Source organism: Passer domesticus, chromosome 34 (assembly GCF_036417665.1).
Source record: "Passer domesticus isolate bPasDom1 chromosome 34, bPasDom1.hap1, whole genome shotgun sequence".
NCBI classification, from domain to species: Eukaryota; Metazoa; Chordata; class Aves; order Passeriformes; family Passeridae; genus Passer; species Passer domesticus.
This window is the reverse complement of record NC_087507.1, coordinates 1,060,183-1,083,023: the sequence shown is the minus strand read 5'-3', so window position 1 is coordinate 1,083,023 and position 22,841 is coordinate 1,060,183. Positions and strand designations below refer to the sequence as shown.

At 61.7% G+C, this 22,841-nt stretch overlaps 1 protein-coding gene and 1 long non-coding RNA gene across 2 annotated transcripts; one reads left to right on the top strand and one right to left on the bottom strand.

The window, feature by feature from the left end:
- Positions 1-1,714: 1,714 nt before the first annotated feature.
- On the top strand, positions 1,715-2,379 carry LOC135288678 (uncharacterized). Its single transcript, XR_010351678.1, has 3 exons — positions 1,715-1,837; positions 1,986-2,105; positions 2,257-2,379. It is a non-coding gene; the product is annotated as an uncharacterized LOC135288678 (long non-coding RNA).
- On the bottom strand, positions 2,190-21,115 carry LOC135288673 (adhesion G protein-coupled receptor L1-like). Its single transcript, XM_064402056.1, has 5 exons — positions 20,999-21,115; positions 19,525-19,716; positions 14,802-15,015; positions 12,680-12,789; positions 2,190-2,394 (listed from the first exon to the last, which is right to left on the bottom strand). Exons 1-5 carry the CDS (start codon positions 21,078-21,080, stop codon positions 2,348-2,350), a joined length of 645 nt encoding a protein of 214 aa, XP_064258126.1. The 5' UTR covers positions 21,081-21,115; the 3' UTR covers positions 2,190-2,347.
- Positions 21,116-22,841: the final 1,726 nt, after the last annotated feature.

Here is a 22,841-nt window from a genome sequence, read left to right as displayed (position 1 = left end):
CGGGGGGCTGTGGTTGTGTGTGCACAGGTGTGAGCACAGGTGTGAGCACAGGTGTGAGCACAGGTGTGTTCAGGCAGCAGCACATTTGCACACTTAGGTGTGAGAACTGCCACACCCGCGTTGCTCTGTGTTCACACCTGCAGCCATTACCTGTGCATGCTCACAGGTGCGTGTCATCGTTACACCTGTCCAGGTGTGTCACTGTCACACCTGGCCAGGTGTGTGTCACTGTCACACCTTCCTGAGTGTTTGTGCTCACACAGGTGTGTGTTGCTGTCACACCTGGCCAGGTGTGTGTCACTGTCACACCTTCCCGAGTGTTTGTGCTCACACAGGTGTGTGTCACTGTCACACCTGGCCAGGTGTGTGTCGCTGTCACACCTTCCCAGATGTGTCACTGTCACACCTTCCAAGTGTTTGTGCTCACACAGGTGTGTGTCGCTGTCACACCTGCCCAGGTGTGTGTCCACTCTCACACCTTCCTGAGTGTTTGTGCTCACACAGGTGTGTGTCACTGTCACACCTGGCCAGGTGTGTGTCGCTGTCACACCTTCCCAGGTGTGTCACTGTCACACCTTCCCGAGTGTTTGTGCTCACACAGGTGTGTGTCGCTGTCACACCTTCCCAGGTGTGTCACTGTCACACCTTCCCAAGTGTTTGTGCTCACACAGGTGTGTGTCGCTGTCACACCTGGCCAGGTGTGTCACTGCCCCACCTGTGCCCCGTCGCACACGCGTGTGCAGGGGGCGGGGGGGCTGCGTGTGCAGGGGGCACACCTGGACGTGCAGCTGGATCCAGGTGTGTGCGAGGACCTGTGAGCGCGCAGCCCCAGGTGTGCACAGCCCAGGTGTGCTCAGGTGTGCACATCCCAGGTGTGCACGAGGGCTGGGAGCGCGCAGCCCCAGGTGTGCACAGCCCAGGTGTGCTCAGGTGTGCACATCCCAGGTGTGCACGAGGGCTGGGAGCGCGCAGGCCCCCAGGTGTGCTCGGGTACAGGTGTGCCCAAAGATCCAGGTGTGCACGAGGCACAGGTGTTCACAGGTGTGCCCAGGAATCCAGGTGTGCACATCCCAGGTGTGCACAGGAATCCAGATGTGCACAGGTGCTCCCAAGGATCCAGGTGAGCCCATCCAGGTGTGCACAAGGATCCAGGTGTGCACATCCAGGTGTGCACATCCAGGTGTGCACAAGGGATCCAGGTGTGCACATCCAGGTGTGCACATCCTAGGTGTGCACAAGGATCCAGGTGTGCCCATCCAGGTGTTCACAAGGATCCAGGTGTGCCCAGGTGTGCACAAGGATCCAGGTGTGCCCATCCAGGTGTGCCCAGGTGTGCACAAGGATCCAGGTGTGCACAAGGATCCAGGTGTGCACATCCAGGTGAGCCCATCCAGGTGTGCACAAGGATCCAGGTGTGCACATCCAGGTGAGCCCATCCAGGTGTGCACATCCAGGTGAGCCCATCCAGGTGTGCACAAGGATCCAGGTGTGCCCCATCCAGGTGTGCAGAAGGATCCAGGTGTGCACATCCAGGTGTGCCCAGGTGTGCACAAGGATCCAGGTGAGCTCATCCAGGCGTGCCCATGGATCCAGGTGTGCACAAGGATCCAGGTGTGCACATCCAGGTGAGCCCATCCAGGTGTGCACAAGGATCCAGGTGTGCACATCCAGGTGAGCCCATCCAGGTGTGCACAAGGATCCAGGTGTGCACATCCAGGTGTGCCCATCCAGGTGTGCAGAAGGATCCAGGTGTGCACATCCAGGTGTGCCCATCCAGGTGTGCAGAAGGATCCAGGTGTGCCCAGGTGAGCCCATCCAGGTGTGCACAAGGATCCAGGTGTGCCCAGGTGTGCACAAGGATCCAGGTGAGCCCATCCAGGTGTGCCCAAGGATCCAGGTGAGCCCATCCAGGTGTGCACAAGGATCCAGGTGTGCCCAGGTGTGCACAAGGATCCAGGTGAGCCCATCCAGGTGTGCCCATCCAGGTGAGCCCATCCAGGTGTGCCCATGGATCCAGGTGTGCCCAGGTGTGCACAAGGATCCAGGTGAGCCCATCCAGGTGAGCCCATCCAGGTGTGCACAAGGATCCAGGTGAGCCCATCCAGGTGTGCACAAGGATCCAGGTGTGCCCAGGTGAGCCCATCCAGGTGAGCCCATCCAGGTGTGCCCAGGTGAGCCCATCCAGGTGAGCCCATCCAGGTGTGCACAAGGATCCAGGTGTTGCCCAGGTGAGCCCATCCAGGTGAGCCCATCCAGGTGTGCCGGCCCGGCCGTGCCGCAGCCCCCGCGCTGCCCCGGGGGTTTTTGGGGGGTCGGGGGTCCCCCGGAGGGTGGGGGAGGGGGAGACTCACAGGCTCGGGGGGGCCCCGCGGTCCGGGGGGGCTGGGCCGGGCCCTGCGGGAGGAGGAGGAGGAGAGAGACACGTTAGGCCCCGCCCCCCGCTCCGGCACCTGTGGGAAGAAGCCGCGGCCCCGCCCCGGCCCCCGCCCACACCTGCGCGGGCCCCGCCCACGCCTGCCCGCAAGCCCCGCCCCGGCCACGCCCCTCCCCGGTCACCGCCCCGCCCCCCCTCCTTCCCGCGCGGATGGACAGACGGACACGGGGGCGACGCCCTGGCTGTGACCCCTGAGCGACCCCTGAGTGACCCTGAGTGACCCCTGAGTGACCCTGACTGACCTCAAATTGACCCTGCTGACCACCCCGAGTGACCCCTGGTGACCCTGAGCGACCTTGAACTGACCCTGACTGACCTCAAACAGACCCCAATCTGACCCTGAACTGACCCCTGAGTGACCCTGAGTGACCCCTGAGTGACCCTGAACTAACCCTTAGTGACCCCTGAGTGACCCCTGACTGACCCTGAGTGACCCTGACTGACCTCAAATTGACCCTGACTGACCCTGAGTGACCCCTGAGTGACCCTGAACTAACCCCTGAGTGACCCTGACTGACCTCAAACTGACCCTGAGTGACCCCTGAGTGACCCCTGAGTGACCCCTGAGTGACCCTGACTGACCTCAAATTGACCCTGAACTGACCCTGAGTGACCCCTGAGTGACCCCTGAGTGACCCTGAACTGACCCCTGAGTGACCTCAAACTGACCCCTGAGTGACCCCTGAGTGACCCTGAATGGCCCCAAACTGACCCTCGAGTGACCCTGAACTGACCTTGAATGACCCCAAACTGACCCCTGAGTGACCCCAACTGCCCAAAACTGACTCAAACTGCCCCAAACTGACCCCTGAGTGACCCCCAACAGCCCAAAACTGACTCAAACTGCCCCCAAACTGACCCCTGAGTGACCCCTGAGTGACCCCAATGACCCAAACTGACCCCTGAGTGACCCCAATGACCCAAACTGACCCCTGAGTGACCCCAACTGCCCAAACTGACTCAAACTGCCCCAAACTGACCCCTGAGTGACCCCAATGACCCAAACTGACCCCTACTGACCCCAAATAACCCTGACTGACCCCTTACTGACCCCAAATAACCCTGACTGACCCCTACTGACCCCAAATAACCCTGACTGACCCCCTACTGACCTCAAGTGACCCTGACTGCCCCGAAGTGACCCCTGAGTGACCCCAAACTGACCTCTCCTGACCCCCAGCCCTGCCCCGGCCCCTGAGCTGCCCCCCCCCCCGGTTTTTTTTGAGGGGGGGTGTGTTTATTTTTAGGGGGGGTCTATTTTTGGGGTCTATTTTGGGGTTATTTTTGGGGGGGCTCTTTAATTTGGGGGGGGTTGGAGGGACTGGGGGGGGCTCCCAGGGCTGCCCCTCCCCCCCCCATTTGGGGGGTGATCTGAGGGGAGAGGGGGGAGGGGCCCCCCCCAAACTCCGGGGGGTCCCCGAGGGGGGGTGGGGACACCTCGGGGGGGTCCCCAAAGGTTTGGGGGGTCCCCAGGGTCCCTCAAGGGGAGCCCCGGGGGGGGGTTGGGGGGGTCCTGGGGGGGCTCAGGGCGCCCTGGGGGGTCCCGGGGGACCCCTGGGGGGGGCACGGGGGGGGTCTGGGGCCCCCCAAATTTAATGAGAGCTAATTAAAGGGGGGGGTGGCACTGACCCCCCCCCCTCCCCCCGTGGTGTTGGGGACCTGGGGGGGAGGGGAAACAAGGGGGGGAGGGGGAAAGGGGGAGGGGAAAGAAGGGGGGGAGGGGGGAAGGGGGGAGGATTTGGGGGTTCAGGATAGGGCGGGGGAGGGGCTGGAGGAATCTGGGGGGGCCCCAGAGGGGGTGGGGGAGGGGGAGGAGGGAATTTGGGGTATGGGGGGGGAGGGGCAGGATTTGGGAGAGGGAGGGGATTTCGGGGTGCAGGATGGAAGGGGGGGCGGGATTTGGGGGGTGGGGTCAGGATTTGGGGTCACTCCAGAGGGTTTGGGGTGCGGGGTTTGGCGGGGGGGGGGTCGGGACTGGGGGGGATTTGGGGGGTGCAGGAACAGGGTGGGGGTGGGGGGGTCTGGGGGTTCAGGGGTGGGGGGGGTTGGGGGGGTCCGGAAAGTTTTAGAGGGCTCGGGGGGGGGGGGGGTCGGGAGGGTTTTGGGGGTCGGGGGGGTTTTGGGGTGTCTGGGAGGGGTCGGGGGGGTTTGGGGGTCGGGGGGGCCGGAGCGGGGGGTCCGTGTTACCTTTTTGTTCCACTTCTATTTTTAGCACCGGAAGAAAAGGCGGGAGAGAGCGGGGGGGGGGGGGGGGGGGGGGAGGGGCGGGAGGGGCGGGGGGGGAGGGGGTGCAGGGGGGGGAGGGGAGGGGGGGGGAGGGGTCACACGGGTGGGGGGAGGGGAGGGGAGGGGAGGGGCGAGAGAGGAGACAAAGAGAAAAGAGATTAAACGGCTCCGGCCCCCCCAGCCCGGGGGGGACCCCGAAACCCCCCGGGAGCCCAGACCCTGCGGGGGAGGGGCGGCGGCACCGCGGGGGGAGCGGGACGGACACACGGACATGGGACGGACAGACGGACACGGGAGGGACAGACGGACACGGGAGGGGACACGGGATGGACAGACGGACACAGGACGGACACACGGACACGGGATGGACACGGGATGGACAGACGGACACGGGACGGACACACGGACACGGGACGGACACACGGACACGGGAGGGACATGGGATGGACACGGGATGGACAGACGGACACGGGACGGACATTGGGATGGGCAGATGGACACAGGATGGACACACGGACATGGGGATGGACACACGGACATGGGGATGGACAGAAGAACAAAGGGGACACCGAGGGATCGAGGGACGGACAGACAGCAGGAGGGACTGACGGACAGAGGGGTGGATGGACAAATGGACATCAGGATGGGCAGGATGGACAGAGGGACGGCAAGGAGCTGGACAGAGGGACAAAGGGACAGAGGGGACAGGGGGGACGGGGGACAGAGGGACAGAGGGACAGAGGGACAGGGGGGGACAGGGGGACAGGGGGACAGGAGACAGAGGGACAGGGGGACAGAGGGACAGAGGGACAGAGGGACAGAGGGACAGAGACAGAGGGACAGAGGGACAGGGGGGCCAGGGGGACAGAGGGACAGGGGGACAGGGGACAGAAACGGGGAAGAGTCGATGGGGGAGGATGGACAGACAGAGCCATGGAGGGACAGACGGACAGACACGGAAAGGGGGGGATGGGAACGGCCCGGCTGGGGATGACGGACGGAGGTGATGGACGGACAGACGGACACGGGCACAGCCGGACAGACGGACGGGGGGCGCAGGGCTTCCCCTCCCCCGCACTCCGGAGCCCCTCGGGGGGGGTCGCACCCCCCGCCCCTCCCCCCCCCAGCCCTGGAGGGAGAGAGAGAGAGACGGCGATGGGGGGAGGGGGCGGCGGGGGGAGGGGCGGCCGCGGGTCCCGCGCCCCGCCCGGCGGCACCTGCAAAGGAGAGACAGCCCCTCCCCCACCCGCCCCTCCCCCACGGCACGGCAACGGAGAGACAGCCCCTCCCCCACCCGCCCCTCCCCCCACGGCACCGGCAACGGAGAGAGCGGCCCCTCCCCCACCCCGCCCCGCCCGGCCCCTCCCCCACGGCACCGGCCGGGACCGCGCGGGCTGAGTGTGCAATGAGTGTGCAATGAGTGTGAGCTGAGTGGTGAGCCCTGAGTGTGCCCTGAGTGTGCCCTGAGTGTGAGCTGACTGTGCCCTGAGTGTGCAATGAGGTGTGCGCTGAGTGTGCGCTGAGTGTGAGCCCTGAGTGTGCCCTGAGTGTGCAATGAGTGTGCGCTGAGTGTGTGCTGAGTGTGAGATGAGTGTGCAATGAGTGTGCCCTGAGTGTGAGCTGACTGTGCCTGAGTGTGCGCTGAGTGTGAGCTGAGTGTGCATTGAGTGTGCCCTGAGTGTGACTTGAGTGTGTGCTGAGTATGAGCTGAGTGTGCAATGAGTGTGAGCTGAGTGTGAGGTGAGTGTGCAATGAGTGTGCAATGAGTGTGCGCTGAGTGTGCAATGAGTGTGCGCTGAGTGTGAGCCCTGAGTGTGCAATGAGGGTGCAATGAGTGTGCCCTGAGTGTGAGCTGAGTGTGTGCTGAGTGTGCGCTGAGTGTGAGCTGAGTATGAGCTGAGTGTGGGCTGAGTGTGCAATGAGTGTGCACTGAGTGTGCCCTGAGTGGTGGGCTGAGTGTGCGCCTGAGTGTGAGCTGAGTATGAGCTGAGTGTGGGCTGAGTGTGCAATGAGTGTGCACTGAGTGTGCCCTGAGTGTGCCCTGAGTGTGGGCTGAGTGTGCGCTGAGTGTGCAATGAGTGTGCCCGGAGTATGCACTGAGTGTGGGCTGAGTGTGCCCTGAGTGTGCGCTGAGTGTGAGCTGAGTGTGCAATGAGTGTGCCCTAAGTGTGCCCTGAGTGTGAGCTGAGTGTGCAATGAGTGTGCCCTGAGTGTGAGATGAGTGTGCAATGAGTGTGCAATGAGTGTGAGCTGAGTGTGCGCTGAGTGTGCAATGAGTGTGCAATGAGTGTGAGCTGAGTGTGCGCTGAGTGTGCAATGAGTGTGCCCTGAGTATGAGCTGAGTGTGCACTGAGTGTGCCCGGAGTGTGAGCTGAGAGAGCGCTGAGTGTGCACTGAGTGTGCCCTGAGTGTGCAATGAGTGTGCCCTGAGTGTGCAATGAGTGTGAGCTGAGTGTGCCCTGAGTGTGAGATGAGTGTGCGCTGAGTGTGCACTGAGTGTGCAATGAGTGTGAGCTGAGTGTGCAATGAGTGTGAGATGAGTGTGCGCTGAGTGTGAGATGAGTGTGCAATGAGTGTGCGCTGAGTGTGCCCTGAGTGTGAGATGAGTGTGCGCTGAGTGTGAGCTGAGTGTGCAATGAGTGTGCCCTGAGTGTGCGCTGAGTGTGCCCTGAGTGTGCCCTGAGTGTGAGATGAGTGTGCAATGAGTGTGCCCTGAGTGTGCAATGAGTGTTTGTCCAGAGCCCTCTCAGGTGTGCTCAGAGCTCTCAGGTGTGCTCAGAGCTCTCAGGTGTGCTCAGAGCTCTCAGGTGTGCTCAGAGCTCTCTCAGGTGTGCTCAGAGCCCTCTCAGGTGTGCTCAGAGCTCTCAGGTGTGCTCAGAGCTCTCAGGTGTGCTCAGAGCCCTCTCAGGTGTGCTCAGAGCCCTCAGGTGTGCTCAGAGCTCTCAGGTGTGCTCAGAGCTCTCTCAGGTGTGCTCAGAGCTCTCAGGTGTGCTCAGAGCCCTCTCAGGTGTGCTCAGAGCTCTCAGGTGTGCTCAGAGCCCTCTCAGGTGTGCTCAGAGCTCTCAGGTGTGCTCAGAGCCCTCTCAGGTGTGCTCAGGGCTCTCAGGTGTGCTCAGAGCTCTCAGGTGTGCTCAGAGCTCTCAGGTGTGCTCAGAGCCCTCTCAGGTGTGCTCAGAGCCCTCTCAGGTGTGCTCAGAGCCCTCTCAGGTGTGCTCAGAGCCCTCTCAGGTGTGCTCAGGGCTCTCAGGTGTGCTCAGAGCCCTCTCAGGTGTGCTCAGAGCTCTCAGGTGTGCTCAGAGCTCTCAGGTGTGCTCAGAGCCCTCTCAGGTGTGCTCAGAGCTCTCTCAGGTGTGCTCAGAGCCCTCTCAGGTGTGCTCAGAGCTCTCAGGTGTGCTCAGAGCTCTCAGGTGTGCTCAGAGCCCTCTCAGGTGAGCTGAGAGCCCTCAGGTGTGCTCAGAGCTCTCAGGTGTGCTCAGAGCTCTCTCAGGTGTGCTCAGAGCTCTCAGGTGTGCTCAGAGCCCTCTCAGGTGTGCTCAGAGCTCTCAGGTGTGCTCAGAGCCCTCTCAGGTGTGCTCAGAGCTCTCAGGTGTGCTCAGAGCCCTCTCAGGTGTGCTCAGGGCTCTCAGGTGTGCTCAGAGCCCTCTCAGGTGTGCTCAGAGCTCTCAGGTGTGCTCAGAGCTCTCAGGTGTGCTCAGAGCCCTCTCAGGTGTGCTCAGAGCTCTCAGGTGTGCTCAGAGCCCTCAGGTGTGCTCAGAGCTCTCAGGTGTGCTCAGAGCTCTCAGGTGTGCTCAGGGCTCTCAGGTGTGCTCAGAGCTCTCTCAGGTGTGCTCAGAGCCCTCTCAGGTGTGCTCAGGGCTCTCAGGTGTGCTCAGAGCTCTCAGGTGTGCTCAGGGCTCTCAGGTGTGCTCAGAGCCCTCTCAGGTGTGCTCAGGGCTCTCAGGTGTGCTCAGAGCTCTCAGGTGTGCTCAGAGCCCTCTCAGGTGTGCTCAGAGCCCTCTCAGGTGTGCTCAGAGCTCTCAGGTGTGCTCAGAGCCCTCTCAGGTGTGCTCAGAGCTCTCAGGTGTGCTCAGAGCCCTCTCAGGTGTGCTCAGGGCTCTCAGGTGTGCTCAGAGCCCTCTCAGGTGTGCTCAGACCCCTCTCAGGTGTGCTCAGAGCCCTCTCAGGTGTGCTCAGGGCTCTCAGGTGTGCTCAGAGCTCTCAGGTGTGCTCAGGGCTCTCAGGTGTGCTCAGAGCCCTCTCAGGTGTGCTCAGGGCTCTCAGGTGTGCTCAGAGCTCTCAGGTGTGCTCAGAGCCCTCTCAGGTGTGCTCAGAGCTCTCAGGTGTGCTCAGAGCCCTCTCAGGTGTGCTCAGAGCCCTCAGGTGTGCTCAGAGCTCTCAGGTGTGCTCAGAGCTCTCTCAGGTGTGCTCAGAGCTCTCAGGTGTGCTCAGAGCCCTCTCAGGTGTGCTCAGAGCCCTCTCAGGTGTGCTCAGAGCCCTCTCAGGTGTGCTCAGAGCTCTCAGGTGTGCTCAGAGCCCTCTCAGGTGTGCTCAGAGCTCTCTCAGGTGTGCTCAGGGCTCTCAGGTGTGCTCAGAGCTCTCAGGTGTGCTCAGAGCCCTCTCAGGTGTGCTCAGAGCTCTCAGGTGTGCTCAGAGCTCTCTCAGGTGTGCTCAGAGCTCTCAGGTGTGCTCAGAGCTCTCTCAGGTGTGCTCAGGGCTCTCAGGTGTGCTCAGAGCTCTCAGGTGTGCTCAGAGCCCTCTCAGGTGTGCTCAGAGCTCTCAGGTGTGCTCAGAGCCCTCTCAGGTGTGCTCAGGGCTCTCAGGTGTGCTCAGAGCTCTCAGGTGTGCTCAGAGCCCTCTCAGGTGTGCTCAGAGCCCTCTCAGGTGTGCTCAGAGCTCTCAGGTGTGCTCAGAGCCCTCTCAGGTGTGCTCAGGGCTCTCAGGTGTGCTCAGAGCCCTCTCAGGTGTGCTCAGGGCTCTCAGGTGTGCTCAGAGCCCTCTCAGGTGTGCTCAGAGCTCTCAGGTGTGCTCAGAGCCCTCTCAGGTGTGCTCAGAGCCCTCTCAGGTGTGCTCAGAGCTCTCAGGTGTGCTCAGAGCCCTCTCAGGTGTGCTCAGAGCCCTCTCAGGTGTGCTCAGAGCTCTCAGGTGTTTGGTGTGTGTTTAACGTGCTCAGGTGTGTCCCGGTGTTGATCATGTCCTTGGCATACCCTCGGTGTGTTCAGGGACCTTCGACCCACGCCAGGTGTGTCCTTGGTGTGTGCAGGTGTGAGCTGGGCGTGTCCTGGGCGTGCCCAGGTGTGTTCAACCCATGCCAGGTGTGCCTTTAGTGCACACATCACGTGCTCAGGTGTTCACTATGACCTTAGCGTGTCCAGGTATGTTTTCCTGCCCAGTAAATTTACCTGTCCCAGGTGAGTTCACCTGTCCCAGCTGTGTTTACCCACCCAGCTGTGTTTACCTGTCCCAGGTGTGTTCACCTGTCCCAGGTGTGTTTACCTGTCCCAGGTGTGTTTACCTGCCCAGGTGTGTTTAACCATCCCAGCTGTGTTTACCTGTCCCAGGTGTGTTCACCTGTCCCAGGTGTGTTTACCTGTCCCAGATGTGTTTACCTGTCCCAGGTGTGTTTCTCTGCCCAGGTGTGTTTACCTGCCCAGGTGTGTTTGCCCACCCAGGTGTGTTTCTCTGCCCAGGTGTGTTCACCTGCCCAGGTGAGGGCTGGCCCCAGCTGCGCTCGTGCCATGTTCCTTCCGTGCTTCTGGAGCACTTTGGGCGTTTGGGGCACGGTTTTGCTGTGAGTTTGGTGCGGTTTTGCCGTGGTTGTTGCGTGGTTTTGCCATGTTTTTGCTGTGGTTTTGCCATAGTTTCCATGTGGTTTTTGCATATTTTTTGTGTGGTTTTCCCGTGTTTTTCGCATGTTCCTGCTGTGCTCCTGCCCGGTTCCTGCCGTGGTTTTGCTGTGTTTTTTTGTGTATTTTTGGCATGTTCCTGCCGTGGTTTTTGTGTGTTTTTGGCCATACTTTTGCCATGTTCCTGCCCTGTTCCTGCCATGTCCCTGACGTGTTTTTGCCGTGGTTTTTGGCCATGTTTTTGCCCTGTTCCTGCCATGTTTTTGCCGTGGTTTTTTTGCATGGTTCTGGCCATGTTTTTTGGTGTTTTTATCGTGTCCCTGCCATCTTTTTTGCATATTTTTGACAATGTTTTTGCCGTGTTCCTGCCCTGTTCCTGCCATGTTTTTGCCATGTTCCTGACGTGGTTTTTGCATGGTTCTGGCCATGTTTTTGCTGTGTTTTTGCCGTGTTCCTGCCCTGTTCCTGCCGTGTTTTTGCCGTGTTCCTGCCGTGGTTTTTGCATGGTTCTGGCCATGTTTTTGCTGTGTTTTTGCCGTGTTCCTGCCGTGGTTTTTGCATGGTTCTGGCCGTGTTTTTGCCGTGTTTTTGCCGTGTTCCTGCCGTGGTTTTTGCATGGTTCTGGCCGTGTTTTTGCCGTGTTTTTGCCGTGTTCCTGCCGTGGTTTTTGCATGGTTCTGGCCGTGTTTTTGCCGTGTTTTTGCCGTGTTCCTGCCATGGGTTTTGCATGGTTCTGGCCGTGTTTTTGCTGTGTTTTTGCCGTGTCCCTGCCGTGTCCCTGTGCCCGTGCCGTGTCCCGGGGCCGGTGCCGTGCCCGGCCCTGTCCGGCCGTTCCCTCGGGCGGCTCCGGCGGCGGCTGCAAAGCAAAGCTGGGGGAGGGGCTGGGGGGTTTTGGGGGGTCCCGCGACGGCGCCTGGGGAGAGACGGGGTCACCCCAACCCCCTGAGGACCCCCGGGTCACACAGAGCCCGCTGGGGGCGGGGGCACGGCGCCCGCACCGGGACGGACACGGGGGGGGTCACAGCCCAGCCTGGGGGGACAAACGCGACACGGGGGGACCCCAGGGGGGCACAACCCCCCCCTCCCCCCACACCTGAGGGGGAGACCCCCCCAGTCCCACCCCCACCCCCCAAAAGGTGCCTGGGTGCCCCTAGGGTTGGGGGTCCTGGGGGTCTGTGGAGTCCCTGTGGGGTCCCTTGGGTGCTGTGGGGTGGGACATGGGGGCACTGTGGCGTCCCCATGGGGTCCCTTGGGTGCTGTGGGGACACGGGGGGCACTGTGGGGGACATGGGGGCACTCTGGTGTCCCCATGGGGTCCCTCAGTGCTGCGGGGACACGGGGACACTGTGGGGTCCCTTGGGTGCTGCAGGGCAGAACTCCCCAGGTGCACCTCTGGGTGCCGTGGGGCTGGGGGGCACTGCAGGGCAGAGCTGTGGGGCAGGGTCTGTAGGGCAGGGCTGTGGGACAGAGCCGGGGGGCAGAGCCGGGGGGCAGAGCCGGGGGGCAGCAATCCCTGGGGGGGACAGAGGGAACCTCCAGGAACCTGTAGGTGCCAGAAGTGGGGGTGCTGTGGGGCAGGACAGCGCAGAGCTGTGGGGCAGGGCTGTGGGGCAGGGCTGTGGGGCAGGACAGCGCAGAGCTGTGGGGCAGGGCTGTGGGGCAGAGCTGTGGGGCAGGGCTATGGGGCAGGGCTGTGGGGCAGAGCTGTGGGGCAGGACAGCGCAGAGCTGTGGGGCAGGGCTGTGGGGCAGAGCTGTGGGGCAGAGCTGTGGGGCAGGGCTGTGGGGCAGGACAGTACAGAGCTGTGGGGCAGAGCTGTGGGGCAGGGCTGTGGGGCAGAGCTGTGGGGCAGGGCTGTGGGGCAGGACAGTACAGAGCTGTGGGGCAGAGCTGTGGGGCAGGGCTGTGGGGCAGGACAGTACAGAGCTGTGGGGCAGAGCTGTGGGGCAGGGCTGTGGGGCAGGACAGTACAGAGCTGTGGGGCAGGGCTTTGGGGCAGGACAGGATCTGTGGGGCAGGACAGGATCTATGGGGCAGCACTCACTGCAGGGCACGCAGTCGTGCGACACCTCCAGGTATTTGTAGGGGCTGGGGCAGGGGGTGGCTCTGGGGTCTGTGGGGCCGGGTGGGATCTGTGGGGCAGGGTGGGATCTATGGGGCAGGGTCTGTGGGGCAGGATCTGTGGGGCAGCACTCACTGTAGGGCACGCAGTCGTACTGCACCTCCAGGTATTTGTAGGTGCCCGGGCAGGGGTCGGGGAAGGCGTCGGAGCCGGCGACCACCACGCACTGAGTGCGGTTATTGCACCTGGGGACACGGGGGACACGTCAGGGACAGGGGACACGGGGGACACGGCAGGGACAGGGGGACACGGGGGGACACGGGGGGACACGGGGGGACACGTCAGGGACAGGGGACACGGGGGGACACGGGGGGACATGGCAGGGACAGGGGACACGGGGGACACGGCAGGGACAGGGACACGGGGGGACACGGGGGGACACGGCAGGGACAGGGGACACGGGGGGACACGGGGGGACACGTCAGGGACAGGGGACACGGGGGGACCCGGGGGGACCCGGGGGGACATGGCAGGGACAGGGGACACGGGGGGGACACGGCCGGGACAGGGGACACGGGGGACACGTCAGGGACAGGGGACACGGGGGGACACGGGGGGACACGGGGGGACCCGGGGGGACATGGCAGGGACAGGGGACAAGGGGGGGACACGTCAGGGACAGGGGACACAGGGGGACACGGGGGGGACACGGCAGGGACATGGCAGGGACAGGGGGTCATGTCAGGGACACAGCAGGGACACAGAACACATCAAGGACATGTCAGAGACATAGGGACATGTCACAGACACAGGGGGACACGGCAGGGACATGGGGGGACATGGGGACACGGCAGGGACACGGGGGGACACAAAGGGACGTGGGACAGGAAGGGACACAGACACAGGGGGAGGTGAAGGGACCTGAAAGGACACAGGACACCAGGGGACATGGGGACATCAGGGAACAGCAGGGGACAGCAGGGGGGACACAGGGGACATGGGGGGACACAGGACATGAGGAGACATGGGGGACACAGGACACAAAGGGACACAGAGACATTGGGGGACACATGGGGACAGCAGGGACACAGGGGGACAGGGGATCTGAGGGGACATGGGCACAGCGGGGACATGGGGACAGCAGCAATGTGAGGGACATGGAGACATGGGGCTGGGGACAGGGGGCAGCAGGACAGTGGGGACACGCAGGACATGGGACATGAGGGGCACAGGGGACAGTGGGGACAGGGGGCAGGGCACGGGTGTGGCCCTGGCACTTGGGGACACAGGACTCAGGTGCCACCACCGCTGTCCCTGGGGCTGGGGGGGACAAGGGGACATCCTCGAGCTGTGCCACCCCCATGCTGTCCCCCAAGCTGCACCCAGGGCCACCCACCCCGTGTGTCCCACACCCTTGGTGTCCCCATGTCCCCCTGTGCCACCTCCACACCTCCAGCTGTCCCCAGGTGTCCCCAGGTCCTGCCTGTCCCCAGGTCCCCCCCCACGTCACCACGGGGCCATGTCCCCACATGTCCCCATGTCCCCAGGGTGTCCTCCAGGTGTCCCCATGTCCCCAAGGTGTCCCCAGCCTTCCACATGTCCCCATGTCCCCTGCACGTCCCCATGTCCCCCTGTGTCACCCCCATGTCCCCTCTGTGCCATCACGTGCAGGGCCAGGGCCACGTCCCTGGTGTCCCACCATGTCCCATGTCCCAGCCCTGTCCCTGTGTCCCCACAATGTCCTCATGCCCCTGCACAGCCCTGTCCCCATGTCCCCTACCTGTCCCTCTGTCCCCATGTCCCCACACCCATTGCCGTGTTCCCGTCACCCGCCTGTCCCCATGTCCCCAACCTCCTACACCTTCCCAATGTCCCAATGTCCCCAACGTCCCCAACGTTCCCAATGCCCCCAATGTCCTCAAATGCACCCAATGTCCCTGATGTCCCCCAATTCCCCCAATGTCCCCAGTATCCCCGTGTCCCCAGTGTCCCCAATGCCCTTCAGTGTCCCCAATGTCCCCAGTGTCCCCAATGTCCCCAGTGTCCCCAATGTCACCAATGTCCCCAAATGCCCCCAGTGTCACTTCTGGGCCATGATGGGCTGTGCCTGGGGCAGGTGGCACTGCACATTGGCCACCTGCCTGGGGTCCCTGATGTCCCAATGTCCCCAATGCCCCCAATGTCCCCAACGTCCCCAACGCCCCCAGTGTCCCCGGTGTCCCCAGTGTCCCCAGTGTCCCCAGTGTCCCCGTGTCACCTCTGGGCCATGATGGGCTGTGCCTGGGGCAGGTAGCACTGCACGTTCGCCATCTGCCCGGGGTCGGCGTCACAGATTTTGTCGTCGGTCCGGCCGTAGTTGGCGTCGGCCACCAGGACGACGTCGCTGCCGGGGCAGCGCAGCTCCAGCGGGTACCCCTCGCACGCCAGCTCCCGGCGCGCCAGCCCGAAGGGCAGCGCCCCCCGGATCAGCCCTGCAGCCCCAAAACCGGGTCAGGGAACCCCAAAACAGGGTCAGGGAACCCCAAAACACCCGGGGTACCCCAAAACCTCCACATCCAATCTCACTGTGCCAGCCTGAACAGCAGCACCCCCCGGATCAGCCCTGCAACCCCAAAACGGGGTCAGGGAACCCCAAACACCCAGGGTACCCCAAAACACCCGGGGTACCCCAAAACCCCACAGCTTCAGCAGGTGCCCCTCACATGCCAGCTCCCGGCGCGCCAGCCCGAACAGCAGCACCCCCCAGATCAGTCCTGAGGGCACAGAACCCCAAATGGCATCAGGGAACCCCAAATAGGGTCAGGGAACCCCTAATGGAGTCAGGGAACCCACAACAACCAGGGTACCCCAAAACCTCCACACCAGATCCCACTGTGCCAGCTCAAACGGGAACACCCCCCAGATCAGCCCTGGAACCCCAAATGGGGTCAGGGTACCCCAAAACCTCCACATCCAATCCCACTGTGCCAGCTCAAACGGGAACGCCCCCCAGATCAGCCCTGGAACCCCAAATGGGGTCAGGGAACCCCAAATGGGGTCCCTCATCCCCCTCCATGCCCTGCTCAGCCCTTGGGGTGCAGGGACCACCTGGGCCCAAACCCCAAATCAGGGACTCCGGGCACCCCCCGGCCCTGCAGCCCCCAGCCCCAAATCCCAAACACCTGGGACCCCAAATCCCAAACACCGGGACCCCGAAGCTGGGGCATTTGGGATCCCCGGTCCCTGACACCTGGGACCCCCAAACCTGGACAACGGGGACCCCCAATGAATGTTTGGAACCCCAAAATCCAGGGTGCCCCCAGTCCCCTGTCACCTGGATCCCCCAGCCTCAAACACCTGACACCCCAAATCTGACACACCTGGGCTCCCCCACTCCCGCAAACCCGGGACCCCAAATCCAACACCTGGAACCCCAAAATCCAGTGCGTCCCCAAATCCCAAACATCTGGATCCCCCAATCCCAAACACCTGGGACCCCAAATCTGCGGTACCTGAGACCCCGGATTTATGTTTGGGTCCCCCAAAAAAATTCAGAGGCCCCCCCAAGCCTTAATACCTGGGATTCCCCTGATCCCAAACACCTGGGACTGCAATCCCAAACACCTGGGACTGCAATCCCAAACACCTGGACCCCCTAACCTTGAACATCTGGATCCCTCAATTCCAAACACCTGGATCCCCCAAATCCTGGGCACCTGGCATGTTTGGGTCTCCCAAAATCCAGGAACCCCCAAGCCCTGACCCCAAAACCTGGATTCCCAATCCCGAACACCTGGGACCTCCCAAGTCCAAACAGCTGGACCCCAAACACCTGGATCCCAAACAGCTGGATCCCCAACAGCTGGATCCCAAAGACCCAGATCCCAAACAGCTGGATCCCCCAAATCCCGGCACCTGGGACCCCCCAAGGCCCCGGGTCCCCGATCCCAGATCCCCCCAAATCCCGGATTTCCCATTCCCGGATTCTGCGACACCCCAAGAGCCGGGCCCAGGCTGGGGCTGGTGTGCCAGCCTTGCACGCTCACTGCACACCCCTTACACAGCCTGTACACACCCCTTACACTGCCCTTACATACCCTTTACACTCCCCTTACACTCCCCTTACACAGCCTTTACACACCCATTACACGCTCACCGTACACCTCTTACACTCCCCTTACACTCCCCTTACACACCCTTTACACACCCCTTACACTGCCCTTACATACCCTTTACATACCCTTTACACTCCCCTTACACACCCCTTACACAGCCTTTACACACCCCTTACACGCTCACCGTACACCTCTTACACTCCCCTTACACTCCCCTTACACTCCCCTTACACAGCCTGTACACACCCCTTACACACCCTTTACACTCCCCTTACACACTCCTTACACAGCCTTTACATTCCCCTTACACACTCCCTTCACACCCTTTACACACCCCTTCCACACCCCTTACACACTCACTGTACATATCTTACACTCCCCTTACACACGCCTTACACATTCCTTACACACCGCTTACACCTCCATTACACACATTCCCTACACAACCCTTACACACACTTTACACACCCCTTACACACTCCCTACACACCCCTTACACACTCCTTACACACTCTCTACACGCCCCTTACACACACCTTACACACCCTTTACACACCCCTTACGCACAGCTTACACACCTCTTGCACAATCCTGGCCACCTCTGGGGTGCTGCTCGGCCCTTGCACAAGCGTTACACACCCCTTGCACACCAGTGAGCCCCTCTGTGGTTGTACAGACACAGCCCTTACACAGCCTTTACACAGCCTTTACACAACCCTTACACAACCTTTACACAATCCTTACACAACCCTTACACAGCCTTTACACAGCCCTTACACAGCCTTTACACAATCCCTGCACACCCTTTGCACAAGCGTTTCTCTACCCTTGCACTCCCAGGCACCTCTGGGCCATCACGCAGCCCTTACACGCCCCTTACACACTCCTTACATAGTTCTTACACACTCCTTACACACCTGGGGTGTTGTACAGCCCTTCCACACCCCTTCCACACCTCTTACACACCCCTGAGCAATTCTGGGGTGTTGTACAGCCCTTACACATCCCTTACACAGCCCTTACACACTCCTTACACATCTGGGGTGTTACATAGACCTTACACACCCCTTACACGCCCCTTACACACCTGGGGTGTTGTACAGCCTTTTCACACCCTTTACACACCACCGGGGTGTTGTACACACCTCACACAGCCCTTACACACCCTTTGCACACCCATTACACAGCCCTTAAAAAACCCATCACACACCAGGGGTGTTGTACAGCCCTTAAACACCCCTTACACACCCCTTACACAGCCCTTACACACCTGGGGTGTTGTACAGCCCTTACACACCCCTTACACAGCCCTTACACACACATTACACAGCCTTTACACACCAGGGGTATTGTACAGCCCTTTCACACCCCTTACACACCTGGGGTGTTGTATATCCTTTTCACACCCTTTACACACCCCTGGGGTGTTGTACACACCTTACACAGCCCTTACACCGCCATTGCACACCCATTGCACACCGCTTACACAGCCCTTACACACCTGGAGTATTGTACAGCCCTTACACACTCCCTATTCACCCCTTACACAGCCATTACACACCCCTAACATACACTTACACAGCCTCTACCACCGGGGGAATTGTACAGCCCTTACACACCACTTACACGCCCCTTACACACCCCTTACACACCAGGGGCACTGTACAGCCCTTACACACCTGGGGTGTTGTACACACATTACACAGCCCTTACACACCCCTTACACGCCCCTTACACACCCATTACACACCAGGAGCATTTTACAGCCCTTACACACCTGGGGTGTTGTACACACCTCACACAGCCCTTACACACCCCTTACACACCCATTACACAGCTATTAAAAACCCCATTACACACCAGGAGTACTGTACAGCCCTTACACACCCATTACACACCCCTTACACAGCCCTTACACACTCCCTATTCACCCCTTACACAGCCATTACACACTCCTAACCTACACAGCCTCTACACACCAGGGGAATTGTACAGCCCTTACACACCCCTTACACACCCATTACACAGCCCTTACACACCCATTACACAGCCTCTACACACCAGGGGCACTGTACAGCCCTTACACACTCCTTACACAGCCGTTACACACACATTACACAGCATTTACACATCAGGGGTATTGTACAGCCCTTTCACACCCCTTACACACCCATTACACACCCCTTACACACCAGGGGTACTATACAGCCCTTACACATTCCCTATTCACCCCTTACTCAGTCCTTACACACCCCTTACACACCAGGGGCACTGTACAGCCCTTACACACCCCTTACACACCAGGGGCACTGTACAGCCCTTACACACCCCTTACACACCCCTTACACAGCCCTTACACACTCCCTATTCACCCCTTACACACCCATTACACACCCATTACACACCCATTACACAGCCCTTACACACCAGGGGTACTGTACAGCCCTTACACATTCCCTATTCACCCCTTACTCAGCCCTTACACACCCCTTACCCACCAGGGGTACTGTACAGCCCTTACACACCCATTACACACCCTTTACTCACCCCTTACACACCCATGACACACCAGGGGTACTGTACAGCCCTTACACACCCCTTACCCACCAGGGGTACTGTACATCCCTTACACATCCCTTACTCACCCCTTACTCACCCCTTACACACCCTTTACTCAGCCCTTACACACCAGAGGCACTGTACAGCCCTTACACACCCATTACACACCCTTTACTCACCCATTACACACCAGGGGCACTGTACAGCCCTTACTCACCCCTTACTCACCCCTCACAGCCCTGGGGCGTCGCCCACACCCTCGCCCGCCCCCCTGGCTGTCCCTCCCCCCCGTGTCCCTCCCCCCGTGTCCCCCCCCATGTCCCTCACCGTGGCAGCCCGAGGTGAGGAGCCCGAGCAGCAGCGGGAGCAGAACCGGGACCGGGAGCGGGAGCAGAACCGGGAGCTGGGAGCGGGAGCAGAACCGGGACCGGGACCGGGAGCGGGCCGCGGGGGGGGGAGGGGCGCGCCATGGCGGGGGAGGGGCGCGGGGACCCCCCAACCTCAGCGGGGGGCTCCGAGCTGGGGAGACAAAAACGGGGCAGGGGGTGAGGAGGGGGGACCCCAGAACCCGCGGGGGGGAGCTGGGGGCTAATGGGGGGAATTAATGAGGGGGGATTCATTAATGGGGTGATTAATGGGGGGAATTAATGAGGGGGGGATTCATTAATGGGGTGATTAATGGGGGGAATTAATGAGGGGGGATTCATTAATGGGGTGATTAATGGGGGGAATTAATGAGGGGGGATTCATTAATGGGGTGATTAATGGGGGGAATTAATGAGGGGGGGATTCATTAATGGGGGTGATTAATGGGGGGAATTAATGAGGGGGGGATTCATTAATGGGGGTGATTAATGGGGGGAATTAATGAGGGGGGGGATTCATTAATGGGGGTGAATGAATGAGGGGTTAAATTAATGTGGGGACAATTAATGAGGGGGGAATGATGGGGGTGAATTAATGAGGGGATGAATTAATGTGGGGGTAGTTATTGAGGGGGAAAAATGGGGGTGAATTAATGAGGGGATGAATTAATGGGGGGGTAATTAATGAGGGGGTGAATTAATGAGGGGGGCTGAACCAATGGGGTGGAGTTAAATTAATGAGGGGGGTGAAATCAATGGCAGGGTGAATTAAGCAGGGGTTGAATTAATGGGGGGGGGTAAATTAATTGGGGGGGGGGTGAATTAATGAGGTGGGGTAAATAAATTGAGGGGTAAATTAATGAGAGGGGTTACATAAATTGGGGGATTAATGAGGGGGTAAACTAATGGGGGGAATTAATGCGGATGTGAATTAATGAGGGGGTTAAATTAAAGGGGGGGTGAATTAATGAGGGGGTTAAATTAAAGGGGGGGTGAATTAATGAGGGGGTGAGTTAATGAGGGGGGTGAATTAATGAGGGGGTGAGTTAATGAGGGGGTGAGTTAATGAGGGGGGAGGGGGGACCGCGCTGTCCGGACCCCCCCCATCTGTGCCCCCTCCCCGACTCGAGGGGAGCCGAGCCCCCCCCCTCCAATCCCGGCCCCCCCCCCCAGCTGTGCCCCCCCCAAACGCGGGGCGGGGCCGGGCCCCTGCCCCTCCCCCCCAGCCAGGGGGGTCCAGCCCCCCTCAAATCCGGGGGGGGCCCTGGCATTCTGCTCCCCCCCCCCCGGACCATCTGCTCCCCCCCAAATCCCGCCGGGAGCGGAGCCCCCCCCCCCTAATCCGCGGCTCGGCGGCCCCGGGGGGGGTCAAAGCCGATTATCGATCACCCCCCCCGCCCCCCCCGGCCCCCCCCGGCCCACGGCCCCCCCCTCACCCCGCGCAGGGGCCGATGCGGCCGCGGTGCATTGTGGGAAGCTCAGCCCCGGGTTGCCAGGGGCGACGGCGCCGCGGTGCATTGTGGGAGAATCCCCCCATCACATCCCCCCCCCCCCCCGGAATGATGGGGGGGGGCGCAGCGCCATCCCAGAATGCTCCGCGCGCCGACATCGCCCCCCCCCCCCCCCCACCCGCCGAACCCCCCCCAATTCCACCCCCCTTGGGGAAACTGAGGCGGGGGCGGACCCCCCTCAGCCCCCCCAAAATACCTGGGGGGGTCCCCACCCCCGCCCCCCGCCTCAATTTCCCCGGGGGGGGAAGGGAACAAAAGGCGTCCCCCCCCCGGAGGGTCCCAAATTGGGGGGGGGAGGGGGGTCCGGAGGGGGCCGCACCCCCTTTTTTAAACGCCCCCCCTCAATTCCCGGCCCCCCGCCCTGTTCCCCACCCCCCTTTATCCTCGGTTCCCGCCCTGTCCCCCCCCCAAATGTCACCCCCGGCCCCCCCGGGACATCGCTCGCCCCCCCCTTTTCTCCCCCCCCCCGCTTTTCCCAGCCCCCCCTCTTTTCACGGCCCCTCCCCCGCACCTCGGGACCCCCCAATTCCCACGGCCCCCTCCCCATTTCGCACAGCCCCCCCCCGCAGGACCCACCCCAGTTAAATCCCCCCCATTCCCCCCCCCCCCCGGTTTAACGGCGCCCCCTTTCTCACCCCCCCCCCCCCCCAAATTTCCCAGCGCCCCCCCCGGCCCCGCCGCACCTGCGGGGGCGGCTCCCCCCCCCCCATCCCCCGGGGCCGCTCCCCCAGACCCCAACGGCGCCCCCAGACCCCCCCCAGACCCCCCGGCCCCCCCCGTACCTGCGGGTTCAGCTCCATGCGGCGATCGCGGCGCGACCCCCCCCGCACCGCCCCGCCAGCGCGGGCTCCCCCCGCCGGCGGCCGCCGGCACTGCGGGACCCCTCCCCACCTATCACTGCCCCCTCCCGGCCACCGCCGGCACTGCGGGACCCCTCCCCACCTATCACCGCCCCCTCCCGGCCACCGCCGGCACTGCGGGACCCCTCCCCACCGAGCACCGCCCCCTCCCGGCCACCGCCGGCACTGCGGGGACCCCTCCCCATCTATCACTGCCCCCCTCCCGGCCACCGCCGGCACTGCGGGACCCCTCCCCACCTATCACTGCCCCCTCCCGGCCACCGCCGGCACTGCGGGACCCCTCCCCACCTATCACTGCCCCCTCCCGGCCACCGCCGGCACTGCGGGACCCCTCCCCATCTATCACTGCCCCCTCCCGGCCACCGCCGGCACTGCAGCGCTGCCACTCAACGGGGCGGTAATGATTGGCGTTAATGAGGGGCGTTAATGAGGAGCATTAATGATTGGAGTTAATGAGGGGCGTTAATGAGGAGCGTTAATGATTGGAGTTAATGAGGGGCGTTAATGATTGGAGTTAATGAGGGGCGTTAATGAGGGGTGTTAATGATTGGCGTTAATGAGGGGCGTTAATGAGGGGGCCTTAATGAGTGATGTTAAGGAAGGGCCTTAATGAAGGGTGTTAATGAGGGGCGTTAATGAGGGGGCGTTAATGAGGGGTGTTAATGAGGGGGCGTTAATGAGGGGGACGTTAATGGGAGGGACGTTAATGAGGGGCATTAATGAGGGGGCCTTAATGAACGGCGTTAATGAGGGGTGTTAATGAGGGGGCATTAATGAACGGCGTTAATGAGGGGCGTTAATGATTGGCCTTAATGAGGGGTGTTAATGAGGGGGCATTAATGAAGGGCGTTAATGAGGCGGCATTAATGAGGGATGTTAATGAGGGGCGTTAATGGGGGGTGTTAACG